General features: G+C 46.3%; 1 protein-coding gene across 4 annotated transcripts in view; it reads right to left on the minus strand.

Annotated features, from left to right (window-relative positions):
• The window catches only part of LOC118212838 (WD repeat and FYVE domain-containing protein 3), a 73,290-nt gene that overhangs the window by 3,111 nt on the left and 45,865 nt on the right, over window positions 1–24,314 (minus strand). For 3 of the 4 annotated variants that reach the window (XM_035391228.1, XM_035391229.1, XM_035391230.1), the window contains 36 exons: window positions 24,109–24,229; window positions 23,635–23,852; window positions 23,148–23,338; window positions 21,841–21,987; window positions 21,343–21,522; window positions 20,721–20,954; window positions 18,563–18,662; window positions 18,208–18,368; window positions 16,850–17,079; window positions 16,293–16,402; window positions 15,726–15,908; window positions 15,112–15,269; window positions 14,879–14,956; window positions 14,268–14,495; window positions 12,202–12,370; window positions 11,183–11,346; window positions 10,666–10,814; window positions 9,587–9,707; window positions 8,775–8,860; window positions 8,556–8,636; window positions 8,325–8,379; window positions 8,090–8,209; window positions 7,524–7,641; window positions 6,850–6,956; window positions 6,268–6,421; window positions 6,036–6,127; window positions 5,541–5,753; window positions 5,092–5,239; window positions 4,769–4,923; window positions 4,058–4,216; window positions 3,492–3,671; window positions 2,889–3,071; window positions 2,227–2,323; window positions 1,570–1,941; window positions 835–946; window positions 317–514 (listed from right to left, as the gene is read on the minus strand). In XM_035391228.1, the coding sequence (XP_035247119.1) occupies window positions 317–514; window positions 835–946; window positions 1,570–1,941; window positions 2,227–2,323; window positions 2,889–3,071; window positions 3,492–3,671; window positions 4,058–4,216; window positions 4,769–4,923; window positions 5,092–5,239; window positions 5,541–5,753; window positions 6,036–6,127; window positions 6,268–6,421; window positions 6,850–6,956; window positions 7,524–7,641; window positions 8,090–8,209; window positions 8,325–8,379; window positions 8,556–8,636; window positions 8,775–8,860; window positions 9,587–9,707; window positions 10,666–10,814; window positions 11,183–11,346; window positions 12,202–12,370; window positions 14,268–14,495; window positions 14,879–14,956; window positions 15,112–15,269; window positions 15,726–15,908; window positions 16,293–16,402; window positions 16,850–17,079; window positions 18,208–18,368; window positions 18,563–18,662; window positions 20,721–20,954; window positions 21,343–21,522; window positions 21,841–21,987; window positions 23,148–23,338; window positions 23,635–23,852; window positions 24,109–24,229 (5,572 nt within the window). The remainder of the gene's footprint in view (window positions 1–316; window positions 515–834; window positions 947–1,569; window positions 1,942–2,226; window positions 2,324–2,888; window positions 3,072–3,491; window positions 3,672–4,057; window positions 4,217–4,768; window positions 4,924–5,091; window positions 5,240–5,540; window positions 5,754–6,035; window positions 6,128–6,267; window positions 6,422–6,849; window positions 6,957–7,523; window positions 7,642–8,089; window positions 8,210–8,324; window positions 8,380–8,555; window positions 8,637–8,774; window positions 8,861–9,586; window positions 9,708–10,665; window positions 10,815–11,182; window positions 11,347–12,201; window positions 12,371–14,267; window positions 14,496–14,878; window positions 14,957–15,111; window positions 15,270–15,725; window positions 15,909–16,292; window positions 16,403–16,849; window positions 17,080–18,207; window positions 18,369–18,562; window positions 18,663–20,720; window positions 20,955–21,342; window positions 21,523–21,840; window positions 21,988–23,147; window positions 23,339–23,634; window positions 23,853–24,108; window positions 24,230–24,314) is intronic. The other variant, XM_035391231.1, reaches the window with a different exon arrangement.

Here is a 24,314-nt window from a genome sequence, read left to right on the forward strand (position 1 = left end):
TACATACGGGCATTCCAAATTGGGAACAAATATAGGCCGAAAACTATTACATTACATTACATGCATTTGGCAGACGCTCTTATCCAGAGCGACGTACAACGAAGTGTATAACCACAACCAGGTGTGCTGAAAACCATAGAGGGAAGTGCAGTACCAAGTGCAGGGAACGGCCGTGTAGTTTAACTTGGACCCTGTAGGTTAATCTAAACAAGTATAAATAGCATGAATAATAAATAATAAATAAAAGTGCATGTTTTGTAGGTGCGGTGCCAAACCGGTGTGAGTGAGGTGGTGTGTTTGGGTGCTCTGGTCGTACTTCTGGCAGAAGAGCTGGCCGCAGTTCCTGCAGTGGTGCCGCCGCTCGGTCAGCGAGAAGCGCACGGCGCAGCCGGAGCAGCTGTCCACCAGCTCGTCCTTCACCCAGTGATCAGCGGCCGATCGGCCCGGCTGCTCGCTCACCGACCAGCTGAAGACCCGGCCCCTTCCATCGCCCACCAGGATCCTGCTGTGGTCCCTGGACCGCACGCGATCAGTAAGTCAGCCTTCTCGTCAATAATCACATGCAGCGTATTGTTTCAATACGTTACAGTTGCAGTAATCATAGTATGCCTGCACCGTGATTGGTTGATAAATGTTCCATCTATATTTATAACATACAGATTTCAAAGACTATAAAGCTGAAATAAAAAATACTTAAATACTGCCAATGAGCACATAAGGTGTTTCTGGGACTTAAGTAAAACCATATGCTATCCTGTTAGCAAAACTCTGCTGTTTGAGCAAAAAGTCGGATAAAAGATCTGCTCAGAGGCGCTGCTGCCGCGGCTGACTTACTTAGAGATGGCGAGCGCGCTGATTTCTGCCGGGTGGGCGTTGTCCTTGCGGTCGAACGCCGTGTGCATGGTGAGTTTGCTACGGAAGACTAGCTGACGCTCCCATCTGTAGCCTGTCCATGAGACCCAGAGAGGATCGGTGTTAGCCACCAACAGGAGACTGGGTGTCACCATTACCAAATATTCTCTATTTAATGTTTTTGAAAATAATCATCGAAGATGAACAGGTTTGCTGTCACATGAGGTAACATTCAGTCACATTGGAAGAACATAAGACAGGGATTAATTTCAATATTAGAAGAGTACAATATGTTTTTATACATACCATCAGAGTTCAGCTTAATTGCCTTTTAAGGGGCTATGGAATAATTTTCCAGCTTTTTTCTAAAATATACCCAACTGACATTTTTTCTTGCGGTTTTGTTTTTGTTTTTTTAAATTTTTTTATAATTCTCTCTGGGAGATGTCCACTCTGAAGCACTGTGTGACAATCTGTAAGTGGTGCTATAAAATCAAGATTGACTGGTTAAGGTTATTTTTTGCTTATCTGTAACTTAACTTTTATTTAAAATCTCTTAGAAACAGATCCAGCTTATTATATTATGTTTTGTTATAAAGACCCAATATTCAACATAAGCTCAGTAGCAATACTGAATCCAAATGTGCTGATTGAAACCGAACAAAAAAGGTACCAGCTGTATTAAGTCCATTAGCTTGCGTGCTGAGCTGGACATACCAGGTCTAAGTTGGTTGTAGGTGCGGGTCTCCATGTTGGCGGGCTGTAGGGGTTGGGGGACCACACTGTGTGGGGCAGGGTGCGGGTGCGGGTGCGGGTGAGGGTTCAGGGCTGGGCGCGTCTGGCCCTCAGAGTAGTTGACGAACACGAAGCCGTCCTTCTCGTCCAGGCTCAAGGTGTCGGACCAGCGGCGCGAGTCTTCGGAGCTGCTGTCGGCAGACCAGGAGGCCTTGGGCCGGGCCATGGCGCCCTTGGGCCGGGGCATGGCACTGCTGGGCTGGCTGGGCACCGCCCTCGCTTTGGGCTCCTGACTGATGCTCTGATCGTCCCCGTCAGAGTCGCTGCTGTCCTCATCGTGAGCTTCACGGCCCTCTGGACATGCACACACACAGCCACACACGCACGCGCACACACACGTGCACACACATGTGCACACGCACACACACACACAAGCACGAGCAGACACACAAAGGCACGTACATACACACATACAAATGCACACGCGGACACACACAGACACGCACAAGTACACATGAACACACACAAAAAAAACATTTAGACTTTAAAATCTGTTCTCAGCAAACTACCAGAGTGTGTCAAAATCAAGAATAGAGAAGTAACTAATGGCACAGGCAGCAAGAAGACATCCTGACATACCTATCTTTTCTTCTCCGCAGCAGTCCGGAACATCGGGGGGTTCCACGGGTTCCGGAGCGGGGGTCTCTGGGACCTGCAGGAACTCCATCCGCCAGAACTGAGAACACAAAGCCCCAGCATCATAACAGAACTCCAACCCCAGGACATGCCTGACCCCAATGACTCAGCACCCACGCGTCATCATCATTAACCAAAACAGGAAGCCAGTGTCACTAGTACAACACTCTGGTGTGCTTCACTGCACAACAACAACAGTGAGAATGACATACTCAGTCCTTACAAAAGCACCTTCAAAATGACACTTCAAAATGAACACTTTCAAAAAGTACATGTTTGTTTCTTCTTTCAATTCTGCTGAAATTCAATAAATCTTTTTAAAAAAAAGCCAAGTGTGAATCACAGCCACCAAGGAAACAGAGTTGAGCCTTTAATCATGCAAATTTTATTTACTGTTACACACAGAGGCTTTAATATTGCGGGAATACACATGCAAATTTTCTCTCCGGATAACAATAACCCTGCATGAAGCCCTACTGTTTTCAGCAGTTAACTTCGCTTTCCCACTACAGAGAAAACTGACTGAACACATTTACACTGGGGAATGAGTGAGATCCTTTCAAAGACCCAAGAACAGAAAGCCTTAGAAGGCGGCTGGGCGTTACCCGGACGACGCCGTCGGAGTGGCCGGTGACGATGACGTTCTGCGTGTCCCACTCGTTCATCTCGGACAGGCAGCAGCACAGGATCTGCTGGCTGCGCCCGGTGAAGGTGTTCACGCTGACAATGGGGCCGCCGTTGATGCTCCACACGTGGATGTAGGTGCCTGCGCAGGACACGATGTCTCCCTGCAGAGGCACGCACACACACGCACACACGCACACACACACACACACGCACACACGCACACACGCACATACACACACACACACATGCGTACACACAAACACACACACGCACGCACACACACAAACATATGCACACACGCGCACACACAAACACACGCACACACAAACACACACACACACACAAACACACACATAACCTATATTACACACACCATCTTCATAAAATCACTACACTGAGTCAGTCCACTGTAACTATTCAGAATCATCTAACACCGTACTATTCAGTGTCCTTCTGGGAGGACGTTTTTGTGGCAAAAAGCTGCCGTGCATAACTCTGGCGAATTAAATACACTGTTGGCAGTTCTGATGAGGTTAGTCTCCCTCCACCATAAAGAACCCAAAGTGTTGAGGGACACCCACCGTGAGCTCATTGATGCAGAGGGCGGAGACGGGGGCACGGTGACCCCTCAGCTGGGTGACGAAGGCCAGCTTGTTGAGGTCCCAGATGATGCAGGTGCGATCTCGCGAGCCGCTGATGATGATGTGGTAGGCAGAGGAGGCCGTCAGGCACGTGATGGCATCTGTGTGTCCCAGCAAGGCCTGCAGGCACAGGAAGTGATGTCACACAGAGAAAACTACAGGTGTGCACTTACATCGTATTCTCTTTGCATCCACCTTTTGGCCAGCTTCAGGTATGCCATATTTAAAAGGCACACAAAATACGAACAAAACGAAAAATGTGTAAATATTTATTTATATATGCTCAGAAACCTATTTCATGCTTCCTTAATAGTAAATAAAACCATTTGGCATCAAATAAGTGTCTATATATTAAGTCCAATACCATCACATTGCCTTGCCATGTACCATCATTTTCATAAAAACGATATGAATTTTAAGATTGTTGATCAATGCATCAAATGCGAAAAAATTCCTGACACAGGTTGAGCACACGGGGATGAATGCAGACAGCCCAGGTGAGCTACCTGTTTAAGAGTGAGGGTTTTGGCTCTTTCTTTGGAGGTGCCCATCTCCCACACGCAGATGGCCGTGCTGGTGCCCCCGGTCACCACCAGCTTGGGGTTGGGACAGATGGCACACAGGATCGGGCCCCACTCCGACAGGCACTCGTACACAATGACCGCCTGAACAAGAGAGTTCACATCACCGTTGTCTAGCTTCCTCTGACAGACAGCCAGGACAATGCCAGCACACAAACTGCAAATGGGTGATGAAATTACAGACAGAGTAGCATCACAAATCCACTGCTCTCTCGATGACCAAACTCGACACAAGACAACATAATATATACAATATTCAGTTATATATCTGTAAAGACATTCAAAAAATCTCTTAGCTGTTCGTGTGAGCAAAAATGCACAACACAATCCAGATTAGATCTTTATTTTTTCGCTTATTGTTTCATTTGATCAATGCAAATGGCCCAGACAGAATGAATTTGAAGAATGCATGACAAACAACGAATTCGGATTCAGATAAAACAAAATGGAGGGCTCGCATAACAAGCCTGACTGGTTAAAATGACTCGGTTTGTGGATATTTACATCATGTGTCAGCCAGTCCTTTGGAAGTGCAGCAGGCAAATAAAAGTCACTGGTCTGTGTTATCTGAAATTGAATGTACGCTCGGCAACAGATACAGACAGAAAGGATGCGATAATAAAACGGGCAACAGACCTTATCAGACTCGTAGTTGGCCAGTCTGCAGCTGAGGTCAGCGTAGCCCCAGGCGAAGGTTTTGTTCCAGGCGGGCGGCACCAGAACCTTGTTCTGCTCCACGGCCAGAATGCCCTTATCCGTGCACACGATCTGACCCACTGGCTCCTTCAGCTCTGCGGCACACAAGGAAGCGGAGGAGCTAGCATTAGCGACAATGGTCTGTGATTGACTACCTTAGGAGGAGAGATATTCTTACGCATGAATGCAGATTGATACCATGATAAGTCTAGGAGACAAGGGTGAAATTAGCACACATGTCCTGGCATCCTGTTAGGTCCTACCTTTGACAGGGGCCAGCGAGGGCCGCAGGTTGTCCAAGTGGTGGAAGAAGATCTTATCTGCAGCGGTGTTGATGGAGGCAGGCAGGCCCGGCGGCTCCCCATTCGACCGGCTGCGAACTCGCTTTGGAGGGTGGGGCTTCTTAAAGAGCTGAGACACAAGCGATTGATTCTCATTGGGCCAGAGAGACCACTACATCGCATCACAAGCTCTAACTTTTCTGGGTCAACAGGGAAAATTTAAAAAAAAGGATAAACCTGCTTCAGGTTGAAAACCTGAGTAGAAAGTCATTTTGTCACTTAATTAAATTCCAATCCAGTGAGAAAATATGGGGAAGAAATGATGGGGAAATCCCCCCCATCTGAAAACATGAGCTGTGAATTGCTAACTGAGCTCTAGAGAGAATCACACAGCTTCAGTACAGTTCAAAATTGACTTGTTGACTTGATACCTGTTTGGGAATCTGGCCGAAGTTATTGATAAAGCCGATGGTGGCGGTCTCCTTGAGCGGGTCGTTGATGTTGTAGATGTCCACCTGGCCCTCGTAGAAGAGGTGGTGGAAGACGTTGACGGCCTCCACGGCCGGAGGGCCCTGCTGCTTGAAGCCGAATATCAGGTCTATCCACTCATGCAGGTGGGCGCTGACATAATCACACTCCAGAGCCTGGGGGGGGGGAACGCACAGAACACACACAGAGACAACTTACACTGCACCACTGTGTGACTGCAAGGGTGGATTCATTAGTGCTTACATCATGTCAAAAGCAGTTCACCCAGACATGGAATTCAGAACGTTTACAGAAAATATTTCATATTCAAAACTCAACAAGAAACACGTGACAAAAAGACGACTGGGAGATAACTGTATGAAAGAATAAGGCCTCATACAGTTTAATTGTGTGTAGTCAATTACCACCCGATTGGATTTGAAGCGGGCATCCCTTACCTCTCGATGGACCCGGATGAATTCCCTGGGGTCCCCCTTGGCCCATGGGGGTAGGATCACATCCCCCAGTTTGGTGCCGTTCTGTTTGCTACCTGTTAACAGAGAACAAAGATCTGTTTGCATTCCCTTTCACAACGCATAGCTGAAGGCACCACACACACACACACACACACACACACACACATACACACACGCACAAAGGGAGAGAGTAAGGCAGAGGAGGCGCTCTTACCAAGGTCAAAGTTATTTGAGTTCAGAAGGAACTCCGGGAGGTAGAAGAATTCAGGGATGAGCTCCTTGACGTCGGCCATGTTGTGCTTGGCGGCGGACATCCAGGCCTCGCGGATGCTGTGGAACATCCTGTCGGCCAGATCGAAATGACCCCCCTGCGGGCGTCCCCAGGAAGGACACATGAGGCATCGCTAACTCTGACATCAGCGCCTTCGCAAGTCAGGCCACAGAGAATGACGGACGGTTTTATTTCTCTAAACAACACATCGCCCAGTCTAAACAGACAACTGATTCATGACTTTGTTTACCATTACACATAAAACTTCTTTGGTACAACGGTCATCGCAAATACTTTTGGGAAGAGGATGACGGTGCATTAATCTAATGTTAATGCAATAGATGTTTTGGAGAGTATTAGCTTAAACGAATGTGCAAACAGATGCCATATAGTGCCAAGCTGTTGAATGAGTGAAGCGTGAAGTAATTCATTTTGGTAGACGTTTTAGACTCTCGTTCTCTTTAGAAGGCAGCTCGCGCTGCTACATTTTAGGCCTGTATGGGTATACTGGGCCTTGGCTCTCACCTGTAGCCTGAGGAATATCTGTGTGAAGGGCTCCATTCGGATCAAGTAGGACGCCACAATCATGGCAGAGGAGTAGTGTGTGCCGTAGTGATAGGCAGGGGTTTCACCTGAAACGAGGGGGCAGAATGTGTGATCCATCCACGTGTACCACAGGGTACACATACCGAACAACTCAAACACGCTACACATAATCATTTCATTTCATTACATTACATTACATTACAGGCATTTAGCAGACGCTCTTATCCAGAGCGACTTACACAACTTTTTACATTGTATCCACTTATACAGCTGGATATATACTGAAGCAATGCAGGTTAAGTACCTTGCTCAAGGGTACAACGGCAGTGTCCTTACCCGGGAATCGAACCTGCGACCTTTCGGTTACAAGCCCAGTTCCTTACCCACTGTGCTACACTCCGTCCTTATTTCTCATTGGCCCGAATGTCTCTGAGGCAACTGGCTGTAGAATCGTTTCCAATCATTATTCACAGAGCCAACACGAATATCCCCCCGCTGTTGTGTAGCATCAGGACGGAGTGTAGCACAGTGGGTAAGGAACTGGGCTTGTAACTGAATATAATCCAAAGGCAAGTCAGGTCAGGCATAATAATAAAAAAGCGTTTGAAAATGTAACATCTGAACATGCGTCCAAAACTACGGAGAACACATACCATTGGGATCCTCCCAGTCCTTAAACCTCTTCTTGTACTGGGTCAGCCTGTCATCCGTTTGGGCTCCCATGGGCTTGGCCAGGTTACGGAACGTTTTGGGATTGCTTAGATCCAGCTCCTGTGAAGGAACAAACACGTCTCACCAAAGTGAACCTGACCTATCCATAACTACACCGGCTCATACTGTAAGTAAACAATCACACAGCTTCACTGTGCGGCCATTACAGAAAACGTTACGGACCACGAGGAAGTGATTTCACAGCAGAACAGATTAATAAGATTTGGCAAGGATAGCAATAAGTATTTCTCCGAACCGTTCAGCTGAATACTTTGGTGGCTTATAAAGAAAATTGTGTTTTAGGGATGTCATCGTAATAGTCCAGTAGTGCCAGGCACCCAAAATAACAGCAGCCTGTTTTCAAAACGTCTGAGGCCATGTATTCAGGCTGACTCTCTACCGTATGCACTGTGTAGACACGCTGCTGAAATATTTCTGCACCAATAGCAGGAAATGATGGCACTGATGCCAATGCAGGACGAGCAGCTCTGGAGCCCTGCTCTGTTACCTCTGAGTCGTAGTCGGCCAGAATCCAGGGGAAGACGGGGTACTGCATCAGGTCATTGTAGGACCTGCCTGCCAGCGTGTTGAGGTGCATCAGGTACTGGAAGTTACTGATCTCCCCTCTCTGGAAATCATACAAAAAAATAGAATCATAAAGTAAAATAACAATATCAAAATCAAAAAATAACAATATAAGTGGAAAAAGCAGTCCTCTATGAGAAAAAGCAATTCATATTTACCTCCCATCGCTGAGTTACAGACCGCTCTCCCACGAGTGTGCTCAATAAACCAGACCTGTGCGACACAAAAGGAGATGCAGCTTAAAGAGTATTGATCTAACAATTTCCTTTCTCCTTCTTAACATTCCTGCAAGAGGATACCATGACAATGTTCTCTACTGTAATAATATTCACATGTCATATAATAACGTTCCTTCTTAACGTTCTTGCTTTTGGGACTGGGGCACCTACCCCTGTTCTACGCTGGTGTTGGGCCGCTGGCCTGACACAGACTCAGAACTGTCAGCTAGAGATGGCACCACTGCCAGGAACCTTGAAAGAAACAGAAGTAGAGGAGCCAGAATTATTAGGACTACAAATATACAGCAATAGTGAAAAAAAGTGGACTGGTTTAGCCATATAGCAAATACCCCCAAGTTGCTGCCCAGTTTTCAAAGGGCCTGTACATACCTCTGGTAGACTTTGTTCCGAACTCCTTTCTGGAAAGCTAGCAGGTAATTTCGCCCATCACCTGAAAACACCTCTACGGCTATTGGCTGGAAAATAAAATAACAAGAAGTGGGGGATGATTATTACACTCCACTGGAAGAATCAGATAACAAAGGGACAATTATTACTTTTATACCCTGTTTATCCCTTTATCTTCTGGGCATGAAATGGTAAATGAACGTGTAGCCAGCTGCCACTTCTGCAGTCACCTGCTGGGCTGTGTGGTCACTGCAGCAGGCTATAAAACTTACGTACACGGCAGACTATGCAGGAAATACCTTTCCACATTAAACCCTTTTTTCCTGGGTGACTCAATAACCAATGATGTATTGTCCTGCAGAATTGGCAGTGGGGGGATGTGATTCCTGACAGAGGGGTATGCCAGTTCCCCGATGAGGAGAGCTTGGATGTGCCTCCCTACAGCCCAAGGTATGACTTTTTTTGACACGGGGAGCGCCCAAAAAGTGTGCAGCGCAGTTTGTTTATTCGGCTGGCCGGTGGACATACATCAGCCTATGCATTTGTGTATCCGACCTGGGTCAAATGCGTATTTGTTTAGGATTCAAATAATTTTCTACGCTTTACTGATCTTGTCTGGTGTATTGGAACCAATGAAACACTCTCAAAAAGTGCGAACCCCGCCTTCTGGTCATATTGGCAGGCTCAATTACACCAGGCAAGATCAACAGAGCACAGAAAAGCATTTGAATCCAAAACAAAATAGGTATTTGACCCAGGTCTGGTGTGTGCGTAACTACGCGCGGTCTCCTTACCTGGAGCAGGTAACGCCGCTTGTGCACCTCTTTGATGTCCTCGTAGGCGAAGATGCTGTACGTTCTCTTCAGCTGGCTCTGGCCCTGCCGCGCCCCCCTGGGGATGATTGCCTCGTGCATGCTGGAGTCCACAAGCAGAGACACACCTCAGCACAGCTATATATACACACACGCACGTGCGCAGGGACAGGGGTGTGGGGACGGGGACGGGGACTACGTCTGCATCAGCTGCTTTTGCTGCAGCTTGCTTTTGGGACACTCACAGGCACATCACACCGGGCCTTCACAGAATATACAGATCATACTGCAGGTAAAAATCAATGAAGAAAAAGATGAAGTAAAAATTGATACATTCAAAATTGGAGGGGTGAACTAATAATCGCACTTCTATTACTGCAGATATGAGAAACAGAAAAAAAGACATTGATCTGGATTCAATCAATATTTGTCCTTAACTTTGACTAACAAATAAAATAGTGTTACCTTTTCCCCAAATGCAAACAAAGAACTTTGTGATGAAACATTAAAGAAAAATATTGATTGAATTCAGACCATTAATCCATTACGTGGCATACAATTGTTATAACGGGGTTTGTAAAATAACTTTTTAAGTGTGAGCATCTATTGGTTCTGGGTAGAAGCTTATAGCAAAAAACCAATTGGAACAAAGCCGACTGGGCAATATTTTAAGTGTCTGGTTTGTTGCAAATACATCTTCAAGCAAAAAACACTATCAGAATTGCAGAAAAGAAAACATAATGCAGATTATATTTAACAACAGGATGAAAACTGGTGATTTCACAAGGAAACCAGAGATGCACACGTCAGTATTTACAGTACATATGTACTGGAGACATTCACATACTGTACATGCAGTTTGCTGTTTCAGTGGCATATCTTCCACATTTTTAATTCAATGAGAGTACTTCCCATTTGGCATATTCCTGTTAGTTAACAGGACTACAAGTGAAGGGCTAAAGGGCAACAGTGCCACTGAACACAACAGAACTCCAAATTCCACGTTTCCGTATTCCACAGTCCTGTCTCGGCAGGCCGTATCCTGAACCCAGCAGGCTTACTTTGGTGGCAGAGTCTCTATGTCCCGAATCTCCCGGGTGATTGTCATGGTGAAGCCGTCTATCACGTAGAAGTGCTCTTTCCCGAACAGCAGCAGGCCCTCGCTGGTGTCCAGGCCTTGAACCCGAGCGCAGCGGTACATGTGCTGGATCTGCACGCAGAGAACACCATGTTATAACTCGCAGACCCTTATCCTGGCCTTACAGAAAACAGCCCAAAGCCATGCTTCCCGATGAAGTCACGGGCAGCACAACAAGGCTGCTCAGTCCTGACCCTGAGGGGAAATATTTCAGACAGTCACCCCATCTTAAAAAGAACTATGGAAAGTTGTTCAGTTAAAATCCAGATACTGCATGACAGTGAATAATGGTCTTAAGTGGCTAGACGGAGGGCTCCAATACACTGCAGCCCATTGGGAACAGGACTGGACCTCTGGTGGATCACAGTCATCCTTAAAGCTGTGAGCATGCAGATTAATAATGTGTGGAAACCCAAACTCCAGAGGCTGCAGCGCCTCACCTTCTCCCCCTCCTCCAGCAGCCTCAGCAAGGTGGTGTTATCGGTCTTCTCCTCCTCGTCCAAGGCCCCGGACTCCAGAGACGGGTCCTGCAGCTGATCCTGGCCGTCCTCGTCCGCTCCGTCCGCCGTGGAGCGAGAGCGCTTCAGCGGGGGCTTCACCAGGCCTGGGGGGGGGGGGGGGCGAGGGGCAGAGAGGTCAGGACTCCTGCAAGGAGCTCTCACAACACGACACCTGGCACCACGTGACATCTGTTAAACACAGCCAAACGCTCCATCTTTCTCTTTTGAAGGGGACCTCCCTATGGTGACAGGCCTTCCAAACCTCAGTGTGTTCATCGCTCGTTCATCCTGTTCAGCCTGTCTGTGTAAAACGGTTGAGTTTGTGCATAGCAGGCGTTGAGGTTGGGAAGCCTTGTTAAAAATATTAAAGGGATAGTCCAACGTTTTGGGAAAGTCACTTTTTGGCTTTCTTACCCATAGCCAGACCTTAAGATCGATACCAATTTCATTCCTGTGCTCAGCAAAGCTAATGTTGCTTCTGCCTGCAGCCATCCATAGTGGCAGCACAGTGAGTATAAATATTGTTTAATATTTCTCCACTGGATGCACAGAAATGCAATTGGTATCAATTTTACTGTCTAACTATGGGCAAGAAAGCCAAAAAGCAAATTTCCCAAAAAGTTGGACTATCCCCTTGAAGTATAAAATAAATCCATCCCTATAACGAAGTTGGTGACTCAAAAACTGAAATGTGAAGATTTAATACATTATGTTGCAGACGTAGCAGACACTATTATCCAGAGTGACTAACAAAATATCCATTTATACAACTCTTTGGAGCAAGGGATTTACTCAAACAGTTCAGGTTAAATCCCTTGTTCCAGAGAACAACAGTTGTGTCCCAACTGAGAATTGTACCCACGACCTTTGAACCACAGCAAGGTAATGAGGTCTCAAAGCAGATAAATTCAAGCGACCAAAAAAATACACCATACCAAACAGCATTGTGGGTAGTTTACCTTTGACCCTGGCGATGGTGTCCTCCCCATGTTCAGGCTCATGCTGAGTTGTCTCCCCCTCAGAACTATGCTCGATGGAATGCTGGTACATGCCTGGATTTCCCGACAGCACACGCATGTAATACTCCTTACTGTCATAGCTGATGGCCCTCCGGTAGCGAATGGGTTTCTGTGTGATGGGAACAGGAGTCAGCTTATGACATGTACAAAAACGCCAAACCTCAAACAAAATGCTAACGTACGGCTAACAAAGGGGAGTCCCTTTATAACTAACTTTCCCTATAATTCTCCATTTGTACGTGTAGTGTATTTGGGGGTGAAATTACATCACAAAGGCAAACAAGTAAAATAAAACTGTTCAAACCACTCGACAGGCAGTGAAGTCATGCCACAATCATTACAGTTCAATCGAAGACACTGCCAGACAGAGTGACATCACTGCCTCAGTCTGAATCACTACTTCCAAACGCACTAGACTCTGCCATTATGAGCACAGCAAACAGCGCAATTAATGACCCTTTAACATGCAAACACTCAGGCTTAGATGAAATGCATTGTAGGTCGCATATGAGAGTGCTGACAGACGAACCAGTGCCTTTCAACAGATTTCATCAGCGTGGGCAAATAATTTGCTTGTACTTCTTTTGAGTGGCTGTCCTCGTTTAAAGTGAGCACTGCAAATAGACGGCAGCATCCAGACGGAGGGATTTGTGGGTAAGAGGCTTAAGGGGATCTTGGGGAGACTATCCATCTACAGCTTGAGGTTTACAAATAATTAATTTCAGTAGAAAATATATTATCGGTGAGTCCGCCCTTTGGTAGGTAAGTCCTTGAAGTTGAGCAGGGTGTTGCAGTGAACGTTAGCAAATGAAACTGCCATCACATACCAGTCATTTTTTCCATTTTTGTGGTTCAGCACAAAAAATGTTCCATGTAAAACATAACCCTTTGTGTTATCCTTGATGCTCTTTTAATTGTGCATGTACATTGGTGTTTGCAACCATGTAATTGTCCTTTTAAAGTGAATCGTTAAATAAATAAACTAAACTAAACTAAACTACTGTTGGATATTAAGACATAGCTACAGTGCTTGCTACTTCAATCACCTCTGGAGTGTTAGCTGCATAAGTAAGATGGTCTATATTCCAGTGGCCCCTGGGTCTTGCTAAGGGGTAAAACCAGGTCAAAAAGTCCAAAGCCTGTGTTAATCCAATCAAGCGTCATGTGCCAGCATGAACCCCAGAATCAAGAAACAATTAACAGGCAGATCCACACAAGGCGTTCAGGGCTGTTTCTACGCAGCTCCCCCCCCCCCCCCCCGGGGCCCCATGCGGTTATGATTAAAGAGCCCGAGGTCTCCACAGCTGCTTCGCATTCCGTGCCAGTACCTCCGCTGGGACGTGGGGCGGGGCAGAGAGCGGGGGAGCTGGGGTGGGGCTCTCAGTGGCGGCAGGCTGGGCCGAGACATAAGACAGCAATCCACTCAATGCTAAAGTTCAGCCACGTGTGTCCTGGGTTCTCTTAAACAGGCTGATCTCAAAAAATCAGTTACCAAAAAACCTCTTAAAAAGAATTATGCAGAATTAGATTAATATAAGTTGGGATGGATGATTATTTAAATTTCAGGATTTCAAAAATAAACACTGGGCTTTAAATAATCCCCACTAAAAGAGAACATATACAAAAATGCACCAAACAGCCTTATGTCGACTGCATTGTATAATCTCCACGCACAATCTATAGATACACCTACAGTAAAAATCAAGTGGGGAAAAAATATGGGCACTGAAGGTGGAAGCAGAATGTGACCCTTGCGTCTGAATGTAAGAAAAAGCATTCAGAATCTCCAGAATCTCCATTCACGACTGCAACATGTATCAAAGTACAAACAGCCCATAGTAATAATACCAGGCCCAACCTTTAGTTCTTTATTTATTTATTTTTTAATGTTCTGGTCACACTGCGAAGGAAGACCACTTTGGTTCAGGATTTCAACCCTAGCACAGAGCCATGTGACCTCTAAAGCAGAGGAGGAGAGGGGCAAGGTTCGGGGAAGAGGATCCTACCTGGGAGCTGGGGTCCGGCTCTGTGTCGGGCACGAAGGGGTAGTGGATGTAGAACATGTCGTTGCGCACCATCTTCTTCCTCATGCGGCAGGGCCCCTCCGTCATCTCCAGCAGGAACTTGTCCAGGTGGGACCCGATGGGGGGGCCCCACAGGCCCCTCTCCCTCAGGAGCTCGTACTCGATCCCCGCCCACTCCTCCGTCACGTATTTCAGTGCGTTCTGCTGCCGCTGCCCGGGGGAGACGGGGCGGAGGGGGAGGGGTCAGCGCAATCAACAGAAGAGCAAAACGGTGGGGGTCTCTATATGACCTCAGCATTGTGCCTCTGAGAAGGAGCACGTTTTACTTGTTCAGCGATGTTTTGGAATTTCTGTACTGGTGTCAGCACTGAAATATGCTTGGCATTCCCATTCAAATGGCCTGAATGATGTCTGTGTCTTCACATTAGAAGCTGTCTTTTGTCTGCCAGACCTTCCCACTATATTTGTTCTTTCATAACAACTGGCAAAGTCAAAGATTTTTGATGACATTATCAGCATAATTATGGGAAATATGTATTTTAAAGAAGGTGAAGATTCTTATATAAATGCTGTGTGTTGTCTATAATTCTTACCTCTTGATACTCTTTGTACTGCATGGCAACCAGATCCCGCACAACTGCAATGTGTGTGAACATCCACTGGAAGGTTTCCTGCAGAGAAAGGAGGCAAGAGCCTTCCTCACATCAGACCTGTGCATGATAGTAAGTAAGCACTTCATACACAGATACGTACACACACATATACACACACTCGCACACACACATGCATGCGCGCCACCAAGCAGACACAGGAACGCACGCAGCACCTGCGCAGAGAGGTTGTTCTTGTTGAGGCCCGTCTCCTTCCTGTTGCGCCTCGACCCGGTCAGCTTGGACAGCCCGAACCCGCTGCTGACCCGGGACAGCTTGGACTGGGTTACCGGGGCGACCGCCTCTCCTCGGCTGATGCACTTCTTCTCATGCGCTGTAAAAAAAAAAGGGGGAGCAGGTCAGGATATGCTTCGAAATTTCACCTACAGAGACACAGCCTTCGGGACGACTTGATCATGGTAACCGCCCCAGTGTCATTTCTGAAAAACAAGCGGCAACGGCAGCACAGGTTATTTCATGGCCGTTCATCTCTACAAAGCATCCAGAATTTTCTGCCTGAGCTGCCCAGGTACCCAAAGGCAGCAGTGAGCCTGGATTTATGTCACAGACAGATAAAACCACGTCATTTAGGGCCCAGCTTCAAAAATACAAAACTGCTCTGTGTTATTCCTCATTCTGAGGAGCATAAAACTGTCTCTTCACAGGAAAAACTGCCACTTATTACTTAAAGTTTCCAAACAAACCGGCGATAAATGAGTGATCTATGAAAGGCGAGTTATGACATCAGGGAGCTCCGTGCGGCTTGCAGCTCTCCGCGGAGACGGCTCACCCAGGTGGTTCAGCCAGCTCTTGGCGGCGGGCTCCTCGATGTGCGCGCGGGCGGACAGCATGTCCACGTGACCGCGGTCGCTGGCCGGCAGGGGGACCTTGAATATGTCCTCCAGAACCGGCCTCTTGCTGTGAATGAGCTCGGTCCACACTCTGTTGACCGCCTTCAGCAGAAGCTGCCGACCTGCACAGTGACAGCAAAGTGACAGCCGGTGATATATTTACCACAGCTGCGTGTAAGTCACGTAAGCTAGTAGTGTTCGGTACTGCATGTGTATATTCACATTTTGGTACACCACCATGATATATTTGTTGATATATTTCAGCTGAAAACACTGCTTCAGGATAGAACATTCATCATCTGGTTTAGACATGCCTTTAACGTAAGAAAATAAGGTTGCTTTCAGGGTTTCTCCAAGCTTCCAAAACAGAATGTGGTACAGTAAAACTCAGCACATCTGCTTTGGCGATTGTCCTAATCCATGCCCTTAGAGCTGTGACATGAAGCCATTTGCATTTGAGAGGAAGAGGAGGGAGGGGGGGAGGGGCTTGCGGCGGCGCGTCGCACCCTCGCTGACGTCCTGGCTGTGTGTGGCATCGGACTCGGCGTCGGACGGTATCATGACGTGCCAGGTGGTCATGCGCGCCTCCGCCTCCAGGCCGAAGCCGTCCACGCAGCTGCAGGGAGCGCAGAGACAGAGTGACCTCACACACTGCGCACTGCGCACGGCTCGAACAGTTAAAGCTGCAGGACTGACAGCAGCAGCCCGCTTCGGTTTCAATCCTGAATCACCGTAAACACATATGTTTTAATGGCATGCAGCAAGTAACCGAGCAACAGAGGAGTCTCATCATTGCATTTCACACCTTATTTAGAGGCCAAGCACATAGGAACAGTATGCATTCATTCATACAAAGAAGCAAAACTCGCAATAGTAATTAACCACCGGCCAAGGCTCTCCATCAACCTGGTTAGTGAGGCCTGAAAAAGCCAATCATCTCCCTCCAAAATTTAATTTCCTCCACTGCCTCAGCATCTTCCTGCCTCAGCATCTCACAGACACTGCAGGGCACGACAACAGTCCCTATTTCTCCCGCTATCAGACGAGCCGGGCTGGGCCTCACCTCCCCGCGTGCAGGATGATGAAGCAGTGCGCCAGGCAGGCGATGAAGTCCTGGTCGTGGTTGCAGGGCCCTAGGATCAGGTTGCGGTTGACGGTGAGGACGCGCAGCGAGTCCAGGAGCGCCACCTGCTGGGGGACGGTCTTGTGCGGCCTGGAGAGCTGGTACAGGATGGTCCTGTTCAGACTGTGGTAGATGGAGTCCAGGGACAGGCCTTGGGACCTCCGCTTGGACTGGGCAAAGGGGGGAGAGCACACAGCACAAAAAAAGCCTTACTGGGACAATCTGCAGTCAGATTAAGACCTCTGCATAATTCATATTTTATGTGGGTTGATATTAAAATAATAAATTTTCTTGTGGTTAAGAGAGTTTAACTGCACTCTACCCAATTACTCTTGTATAAATATACTAGTCACTAAAAACATTTTTAAAACATTCCTGTCTTACATGTGAGTTTTATTTATTTATTTTTACTTAATGCACAATTAATGTACAATAGCGCAGTTGTGTTGGCCAAATTGAATAACTGGCTGTGACAGTTAACAGTTAAAGGCTGGGGTTTGATTTAATAAAGAACCTGGTCACTGGTTTAGCAGTGCATGCTAAAAATGAAGTTTGCTGTGCATCCCCACAGTCTGCCTCGATTGGCAGCCAGAAAAAATAACTAGCACTTCTATCTGAAGCTTATGTAAACTGAAATTCACTGGGCAGAGCGCTTTTTGCTACAAAAACACCTTGTGTGCCAACAGATGGCAGCATACCCAGCAAAAGTGTGCTGAATACAAACTTCTCAGAATAATTCCTGTTCATTTATATACTCTCAGTGAATTAACATAACATAACATAATGACGAGAACAGGCCATTCAGCCCAACAATGCTCGCCATTTTCCTGACTAAATTAGTGCTCTGATTACCTACAGACTAGATAGCATCTAACACCGTATGAAGCCTAGTCCTGAAAATCTACAGAGATTCTGCCTTGAACACATTGGTATGTCTGGGGGGGGGGGGGGGTGGATACAGAGGGAGACTGAGCCAGAATAATTAGATTTACATATACATCCAGGCAACTGTTCTAAAGAAGTACTCTCTCACAGGAATCACATGCTGTGTACCTGCTGAGCAAATACAATACTAAAATATAACTTAATCTTTCAGAGGAGCTGACATAGCACAATGTTATATACTTAACTTCCTAAGCATAAATTATTTCTGAAGTTAAAATGTCACTATTTATACCTAAAGATAAACAGCTCTGGATTGCTTGGTATACAAACTCGCTAATTAGGTCCAGTGGGCATCCAAGATAATTCCTTCTAGGTATATTGTACACCTCTTATAGACAAAACTGTGGTCTTACTTGTCCAATGAGCTGCACTATGAACTCCACCACGAGCTTGGACTCCTTATTGAACATGCCCTGCCACAGCTTGTCCACCACACGCTGGGTGAAGTAGAAAACATTGTTGACCAGGACCTGGTAGCTCCCTCCACTGGTTATCGGCAGGGATGCATCCTCGCCTAACACACGAGAAAGACAAACAACGGAAATTTCAAGTTAGCCACAGTAGCTGGATTCACAACAGAGATCCTCTCAAAGTGAATGGAAAAAATGACTTCAGAAAGCGGACCCGGTTCAGCTCAAGAACAACATTTCTGTAACAGCCACATCGAAGCAAGTTCATTCTTCAAAAAAAAAAAGGCTGAAGATTTACCGAGAAGGACGTCGGCAGCCAGCAGGTGCTCCATCACGCTGTCCAGGATGTAGGACTGAAACTCCTTCTGCTGCGTCCGAGTCGATCGCTCAGGGGAGGCCTGGTGAAAATAACACAGGTATGCTATTCGTTAATGCAGTGTAATGTTAGTGAATACACCTGATTAACCACCTCCTCACCAGTACAACCACACAGTCAGGCTCTCACTAGGATTAAACAGTTAGATCACCAGAGGTCTACTTAACTTTAGAGCTTCAAATGTTTAATCCTCTACATACTGACCCAAATTTAACCCATGCTTCTCCTTCTATAGCAGTGTAAATTATATCTGAGTAAACTGAAACTTAACATTAATATAATGATTACCTGCATTAATGCATTAGCAATAAAGGTTCCTTATATTTTTGCAGTTGCATGAAAACTCCTTTAACAGAGCCTTGACTTCCCCTGTAAGTCGAACTGAAGGTCATCTAAAGAAGCAATACCCGCAGGTCCAGCAGTGCAGAGCATTACAGAAGCCGCCAGGTCACAAGTCCATCACAGGGAACTGAGCAGCATAGTTTTAAGTGTTATTACAAAGCAACAAAATCATGTCTGATGATGAAGACTTAAAACAAGGACAGAATCTGTCACGGTCAAATAAGCATACAACACCACTGACATTTTGCATCGTGGAATTTCAACAAGCCCATCCCTTCACTGCGCAAGTGCTTAGAGAATGTTTTCTATCATAGATCTACTCCATTTGCTTCAAAGCTACAGCAATACTGTCAAAGCAAAATCGTACAGAACACAGCCTAGCTAACAGCATAGTACAACCTCCTTTGTGGACACTTGCTAAATTGAAGAAATATTGCATATCTGCACCAAACTGCTTAACTAGCTCAGTGTTCATGTAACAAAGATATTCAATGTAAAATGTGTTTTTTTATTATGCATTTCAGTTCAAGATCATATTGTTTTTTTTGGCCAGCTACCACAGTGCATGGACACACACACACACACACACACACACACACAAACACATACAATTTCCTTCAGATGTCAAACATAACTGATGCCAGCTAGTCAGCCACAAATGAGTCATAAGAATGCGGAAGACAACTTTGACAGGCAATAAGGAAAGGAACATTACACACTTTTTCCGGAATGTTGACCTTGCCTTGAGCATCTGTGCAACTTCTCCTGTAACCAACACATCTGGGGAACATTCCTTTTCTAAACTGTCACTAATAACGAACAAAATGAGATCACCATTGGACAAGAAAGTCTGAGCAACCTCACTCTCAAGTCCTCGGAATGTGACTTGTTCAGCACCTTGGATTTAAAAATACAAACTTCTCAGCTTGAAAAGCCAGAAAGAAGAGCTTCTAAATCAGAAGGCTCGTTTCATTAAAGCCCTGATCTACTTTGAATTTTAATGTGACGTGTTATTATTTAGATCATTAAAGCCTATCAGACTGCATTAGGCCTGTAAGCAGGTGGCTCCTCTGCTGTGTAGGCCTGCACTTATTGCAGCTGTCCATTTTCATTTGGATTTGACTCGCTGCAGATTCTTATGGTATGCGACACTATTATGCTGCTGACAATATTTTTGATCTGCAAGTGACTGCACGCTATAATTGGTCCTTCATCTGTGGGCTGGTTGTTGAGTAGCAGTAGACTACATATGCGCAGTGTATTGGTTCTGCTTTCATGTTCGGTAAGCTATTGCTCCATCGTCATGCACGGTTGTCAGAAAGCAGTAGTAATTCAGAGATGTGAGCTGCTATTGATTTTGCTACATTCTATTTGTAAGTTGGTGGCAGGCTTAAATCTAGTACTTAGCCTGTGCTTTTTTGTGCTATCAAATTTGGGGCGGGGGGGGGGCCTAAAGTTGTCATAGCCCTGGGGCCCACATAGTCTCAACCCGATGCTGGCCACAGTGACATCACAGGTGGCTTGCAGGTTCTGATCATCAAAAGGAGGGGGCAGAGAGAGCGTCACCCAATGAGACTCCTCGCCATAATCAGTGCTCAACGTTCAATGCCATGGGACAGTACAAGGGCTACACTCAAGTATCGTAAAGAGCTAAATCACCTGGAAGCCATAAGGACTTCAGTTTTTAAATTTTTCCCTGTGAGAAAACAGACAGAATGGTCAGTGGGGGGGGGCTCACCTCCAGAAGCAGGTCGACGATTGGCGTCTGCTTGGTGGCAGGCGTCATGCACAGGTTCTCCATGATGAGCACTCGCATGAAGTCGAAGACGTACTTCTTGGCGGGGTGGTTGGTCAGGTAGGTCTTGGAGCCCACGTTGCAGTACTCGGACTGGCTGCGGTTCATGCCCGTGTCCGCGGCGAAGGCCTTGAACTCCTCCGCTGGAGACCCCACCTCGTCGTCCAGGTCACTCACCTGGGACACAGGGTAAGAGAGATGTACCCAATGGTCTACACTGCTCTGTCCACAAAACAACCTCTACCTGTTCTAAGGGCAAATGGGATATTTTTGTCAGGCATTTGAGTTTTTAACTGTTCACATTCAACACATGTAATGATATCCTCCCTCTAAACATCCCCCTACTGTACTCTATACTGAAACATTTACCTTATAGCTAAGGGCTGTTTGGCATTAATTTCCCTGCATTTTTGCAAATTTCAAAAAGCCCATCTATCTTTTGACAAGTCCTATTTAATTAATGATTGTGCAGTGTAAAAGTATTCATTGTTCGAAGGTAGTAGATCTACCCGCCAGGAACTGAATTCAGCAGACATTTGGCATTGGAGCGGACTCTGAACCGTACCATCTCAGAGTAGGGCCTGATGTTGAAGGGGAAGACGGTGGCTGCCAGCGCGCACAGGAACTCCGGGCTGAGCCACATGGGCGCCAGGTCGGGCACGTTGTGGTAGAGGTAGCGGAAAAACTGCATGAGCGTGACGGGGTACTCCCTGAGCCAGGAGCCCTCCTCCTCCGACTGCCAGGGCTGGAGGGAAGCACAGAGCAAAAGGTACGGAAGAGAACCACCATCAATCACCACAGTCCTGTACAAAGCACAGTCTCTGTTGCTATACATGTCTTCAAATCTAAAATGTGTTTTTATTAATGTACAGTACATGTGCCTGCACACACGCACGCACACGCGTTTCATGAACTATATATGTATACTATACAGTATATACACATACATCATATGTCATGTAATATACCATGATATAAACATAACAATAATAACATTGTTTTTTCCGCAGGGTTATAGTGAGTTTAACCCACAATGCAGTGCGGCAGACGCACGCTGGCTCACCAGGTTGAGCATGCTGCGCAGCATGGCCAGCAGGAGGAAGGCGGCCTCGGTGCACACGTTGTGAATGGAGCCCACCACGGCGCCGCTGGACGCCGGCACCCCGAAGATGAACGTCCAGATGGAGTCCAGGTCGAACTGCGAGGAGAACTTACATTACCAAACACTGTTACTCGCCGGGCTCGGACCGCTACGGGACAAACGACAGCTTACAGTACAGTACATGCAGTCACTGTGTACAAACTGAGCTCATCGTGTTCTTTTTATTATTAAACCTGTTTCTTAACTTCAGTTGCAATGACAGCATTCCCCTCTTCAAATGATTTGTTTTTCTACACTGGGAATGTTGTTCAAATTGATCAAATGGCAAAAGGTAGTATAGTCAAATTAGTATTCTTTAAAGAGTAATTACTGTACACTCTAGATGATGTTTTTTCAGCTGTAAATGTGTTTGTATGCTTTTAGTTGTAAATGTTTATAATGAAACATTTTAATCTATGCCGATATTTCAACATTTCTGAATATCATTTGGCAGAAAAAAAGTGTTAGAAATACTGTTAAAAACGGTTTCAAAAGCGTCTTGGTACTGCCCTCTAATGTTTGATTTTCTTCCTGCATTCCACTCTGGCCTCGCCCCAATCATGATGTCAGAGTACCTCTGTGGAGGTACCACTCTGCCATATAAATGTCAATCAAGATATCCAGCAGAAACATTGTTTCCACCCACAAATTTGTCCATTGACTTTTACAATGGAACACCTGATTGGTTAGACGCACTGCGGTCCATGGTTCGGCCCAACGATTTCAAACAGGAACAACATGGTGGCCTGTTCATAAAATCTCATACTCCACTATGTTTCTGAAAACATCTGAGGTGAGAAATAGGTCACGTAATTTCTGAATCTAGCTTGACAGGTTGATCCGAGTTTCATGAGCCAGGCACAGCTGCGCTGCACAAATTCATTTGCATAGAGAATACTTTATGCAAATGAGATGAGTACACACCTACTCCACCCACGCCAGGAAGTATTTTTCTAAATTGTGTAGTAGGTGGAGCCAAGCTGAAACAGCGAGTGCAATTACTCTTTAAACGAGTTCATTATCTGAGGTAGCGTTTAGAAATAATAATTAAAATGATGAGAACGTGACATTGCAAATGTTTTTTCAAAGCACACATCCAAACTACCATCCATATAGCTTATAATCACCACAGTTAAATTTTATCAGAATCTGGTTCAAAGATGAGCATGTCAATAAGTGTTCAGTAAAGCAGCGTGTGTGTTAAGTGTACAGCTCGGTCAGTGTCCTACCTGCAGGTTCTCCGGCAGCTCGCTCACAGGCTGCTGCAGAAACATGGCCATCAGCAGGAAGTACAGCTCCGGCACATTGGTGTGTTTGGGCAGGAAGCTCTGGAGCACAGGGAACCCTGGGAAGTGGCAGGCCTCCCGGTTGATCTCCCGTAACGTGGACCTGCCTCCAGCGTTTCGGCCGACGTTGAAACCTGAGAGGAGAGCGTGGAGAAGTGCTTAAAACGCTACACTAGAAAAATGGATCATTAGGATTTACCGGGTCCCTATGAGTGGGATTCGGTCTTTATTCTTCTCTTCACATATGCTCTTATTCAAGATGACTAATGGAGCTTAGTTTTGCATATTAGTTATTTACACAGCTGCTTATTTACAGAAGCTATTCATATTCAAGACACTCCTCCAGGATATAGCAGCAGTGGCCCATCTGGTTAAAAACCGACATCCTTCATTACATATTTAGAGTGGAATCCCTGAGGCCGTGGCTCACCCAGGACGGTGCCGATCTTGTTGGTGAGCACGGAGTCGGTGTGGTCCAGCCAGCCCCCGCCGCACAGCCCCTCCTTGAATCGGGCCAGGATGGGCTGGTTGCTGAGCAACACCACCAGGACCCGCATGGCCGCCGTCACGCTGCTGGAGTGCAGGTGCTCCTCCATGAACATCAGCAGCCAATCAAAGCCCAGCGTGCGCACCAGCTCCTCGCACGCCCTGCAGGGGGCAGCACAAACAGAGTAAAGGGAGGCCGCGAGGGTTTCGAGAGCGAGAGCAGCAGCGAGCGCTGACCCAGGATCGGAGACTGGAGCAACACAAGATGGCTGCGGATATGAAAAATGAAGAAATGCTGATCCTAGACGTGTGCTTATAAAACAAATCTGCCTGCTTATGTTACATTAGCATGCAGCTAACTGAGAGCAAGTGGAATGTATGTACAGGACAAGCAGGGATATGAGTGCATGAGACTCACTGTGTGTTGACGGCACATTTCTCTTTGGAAGTGAAGAGCAGTTTCAGTAAGATGTCCAGAAGCCTGTTTCTCAGTAAGATGAGATTGGCAGAGAGAAGGCCCCCAAAATCATCCTCAGTACCTGCACAACAGAATGAAACACTGCATCAAATTCAGATTCATTTACCACACCAAACGATGATATATCACAATACAACAATATCTAG

Source organism: Anguilla anguilla, chromosome 14 (genome assembly GCF_013347855.1).
Source record: "Anguilla anguilla isolate fAngAng1 chromosome 14, fAngAng1.pri, whole genome shotgun sequence".
Taxonomy (NCBI): Eukaryota; Metazoa; Chordata; class Actinopteri; order Anguilliformes; family Anguillidae; genus Anguilla; species Anguilla anguilla.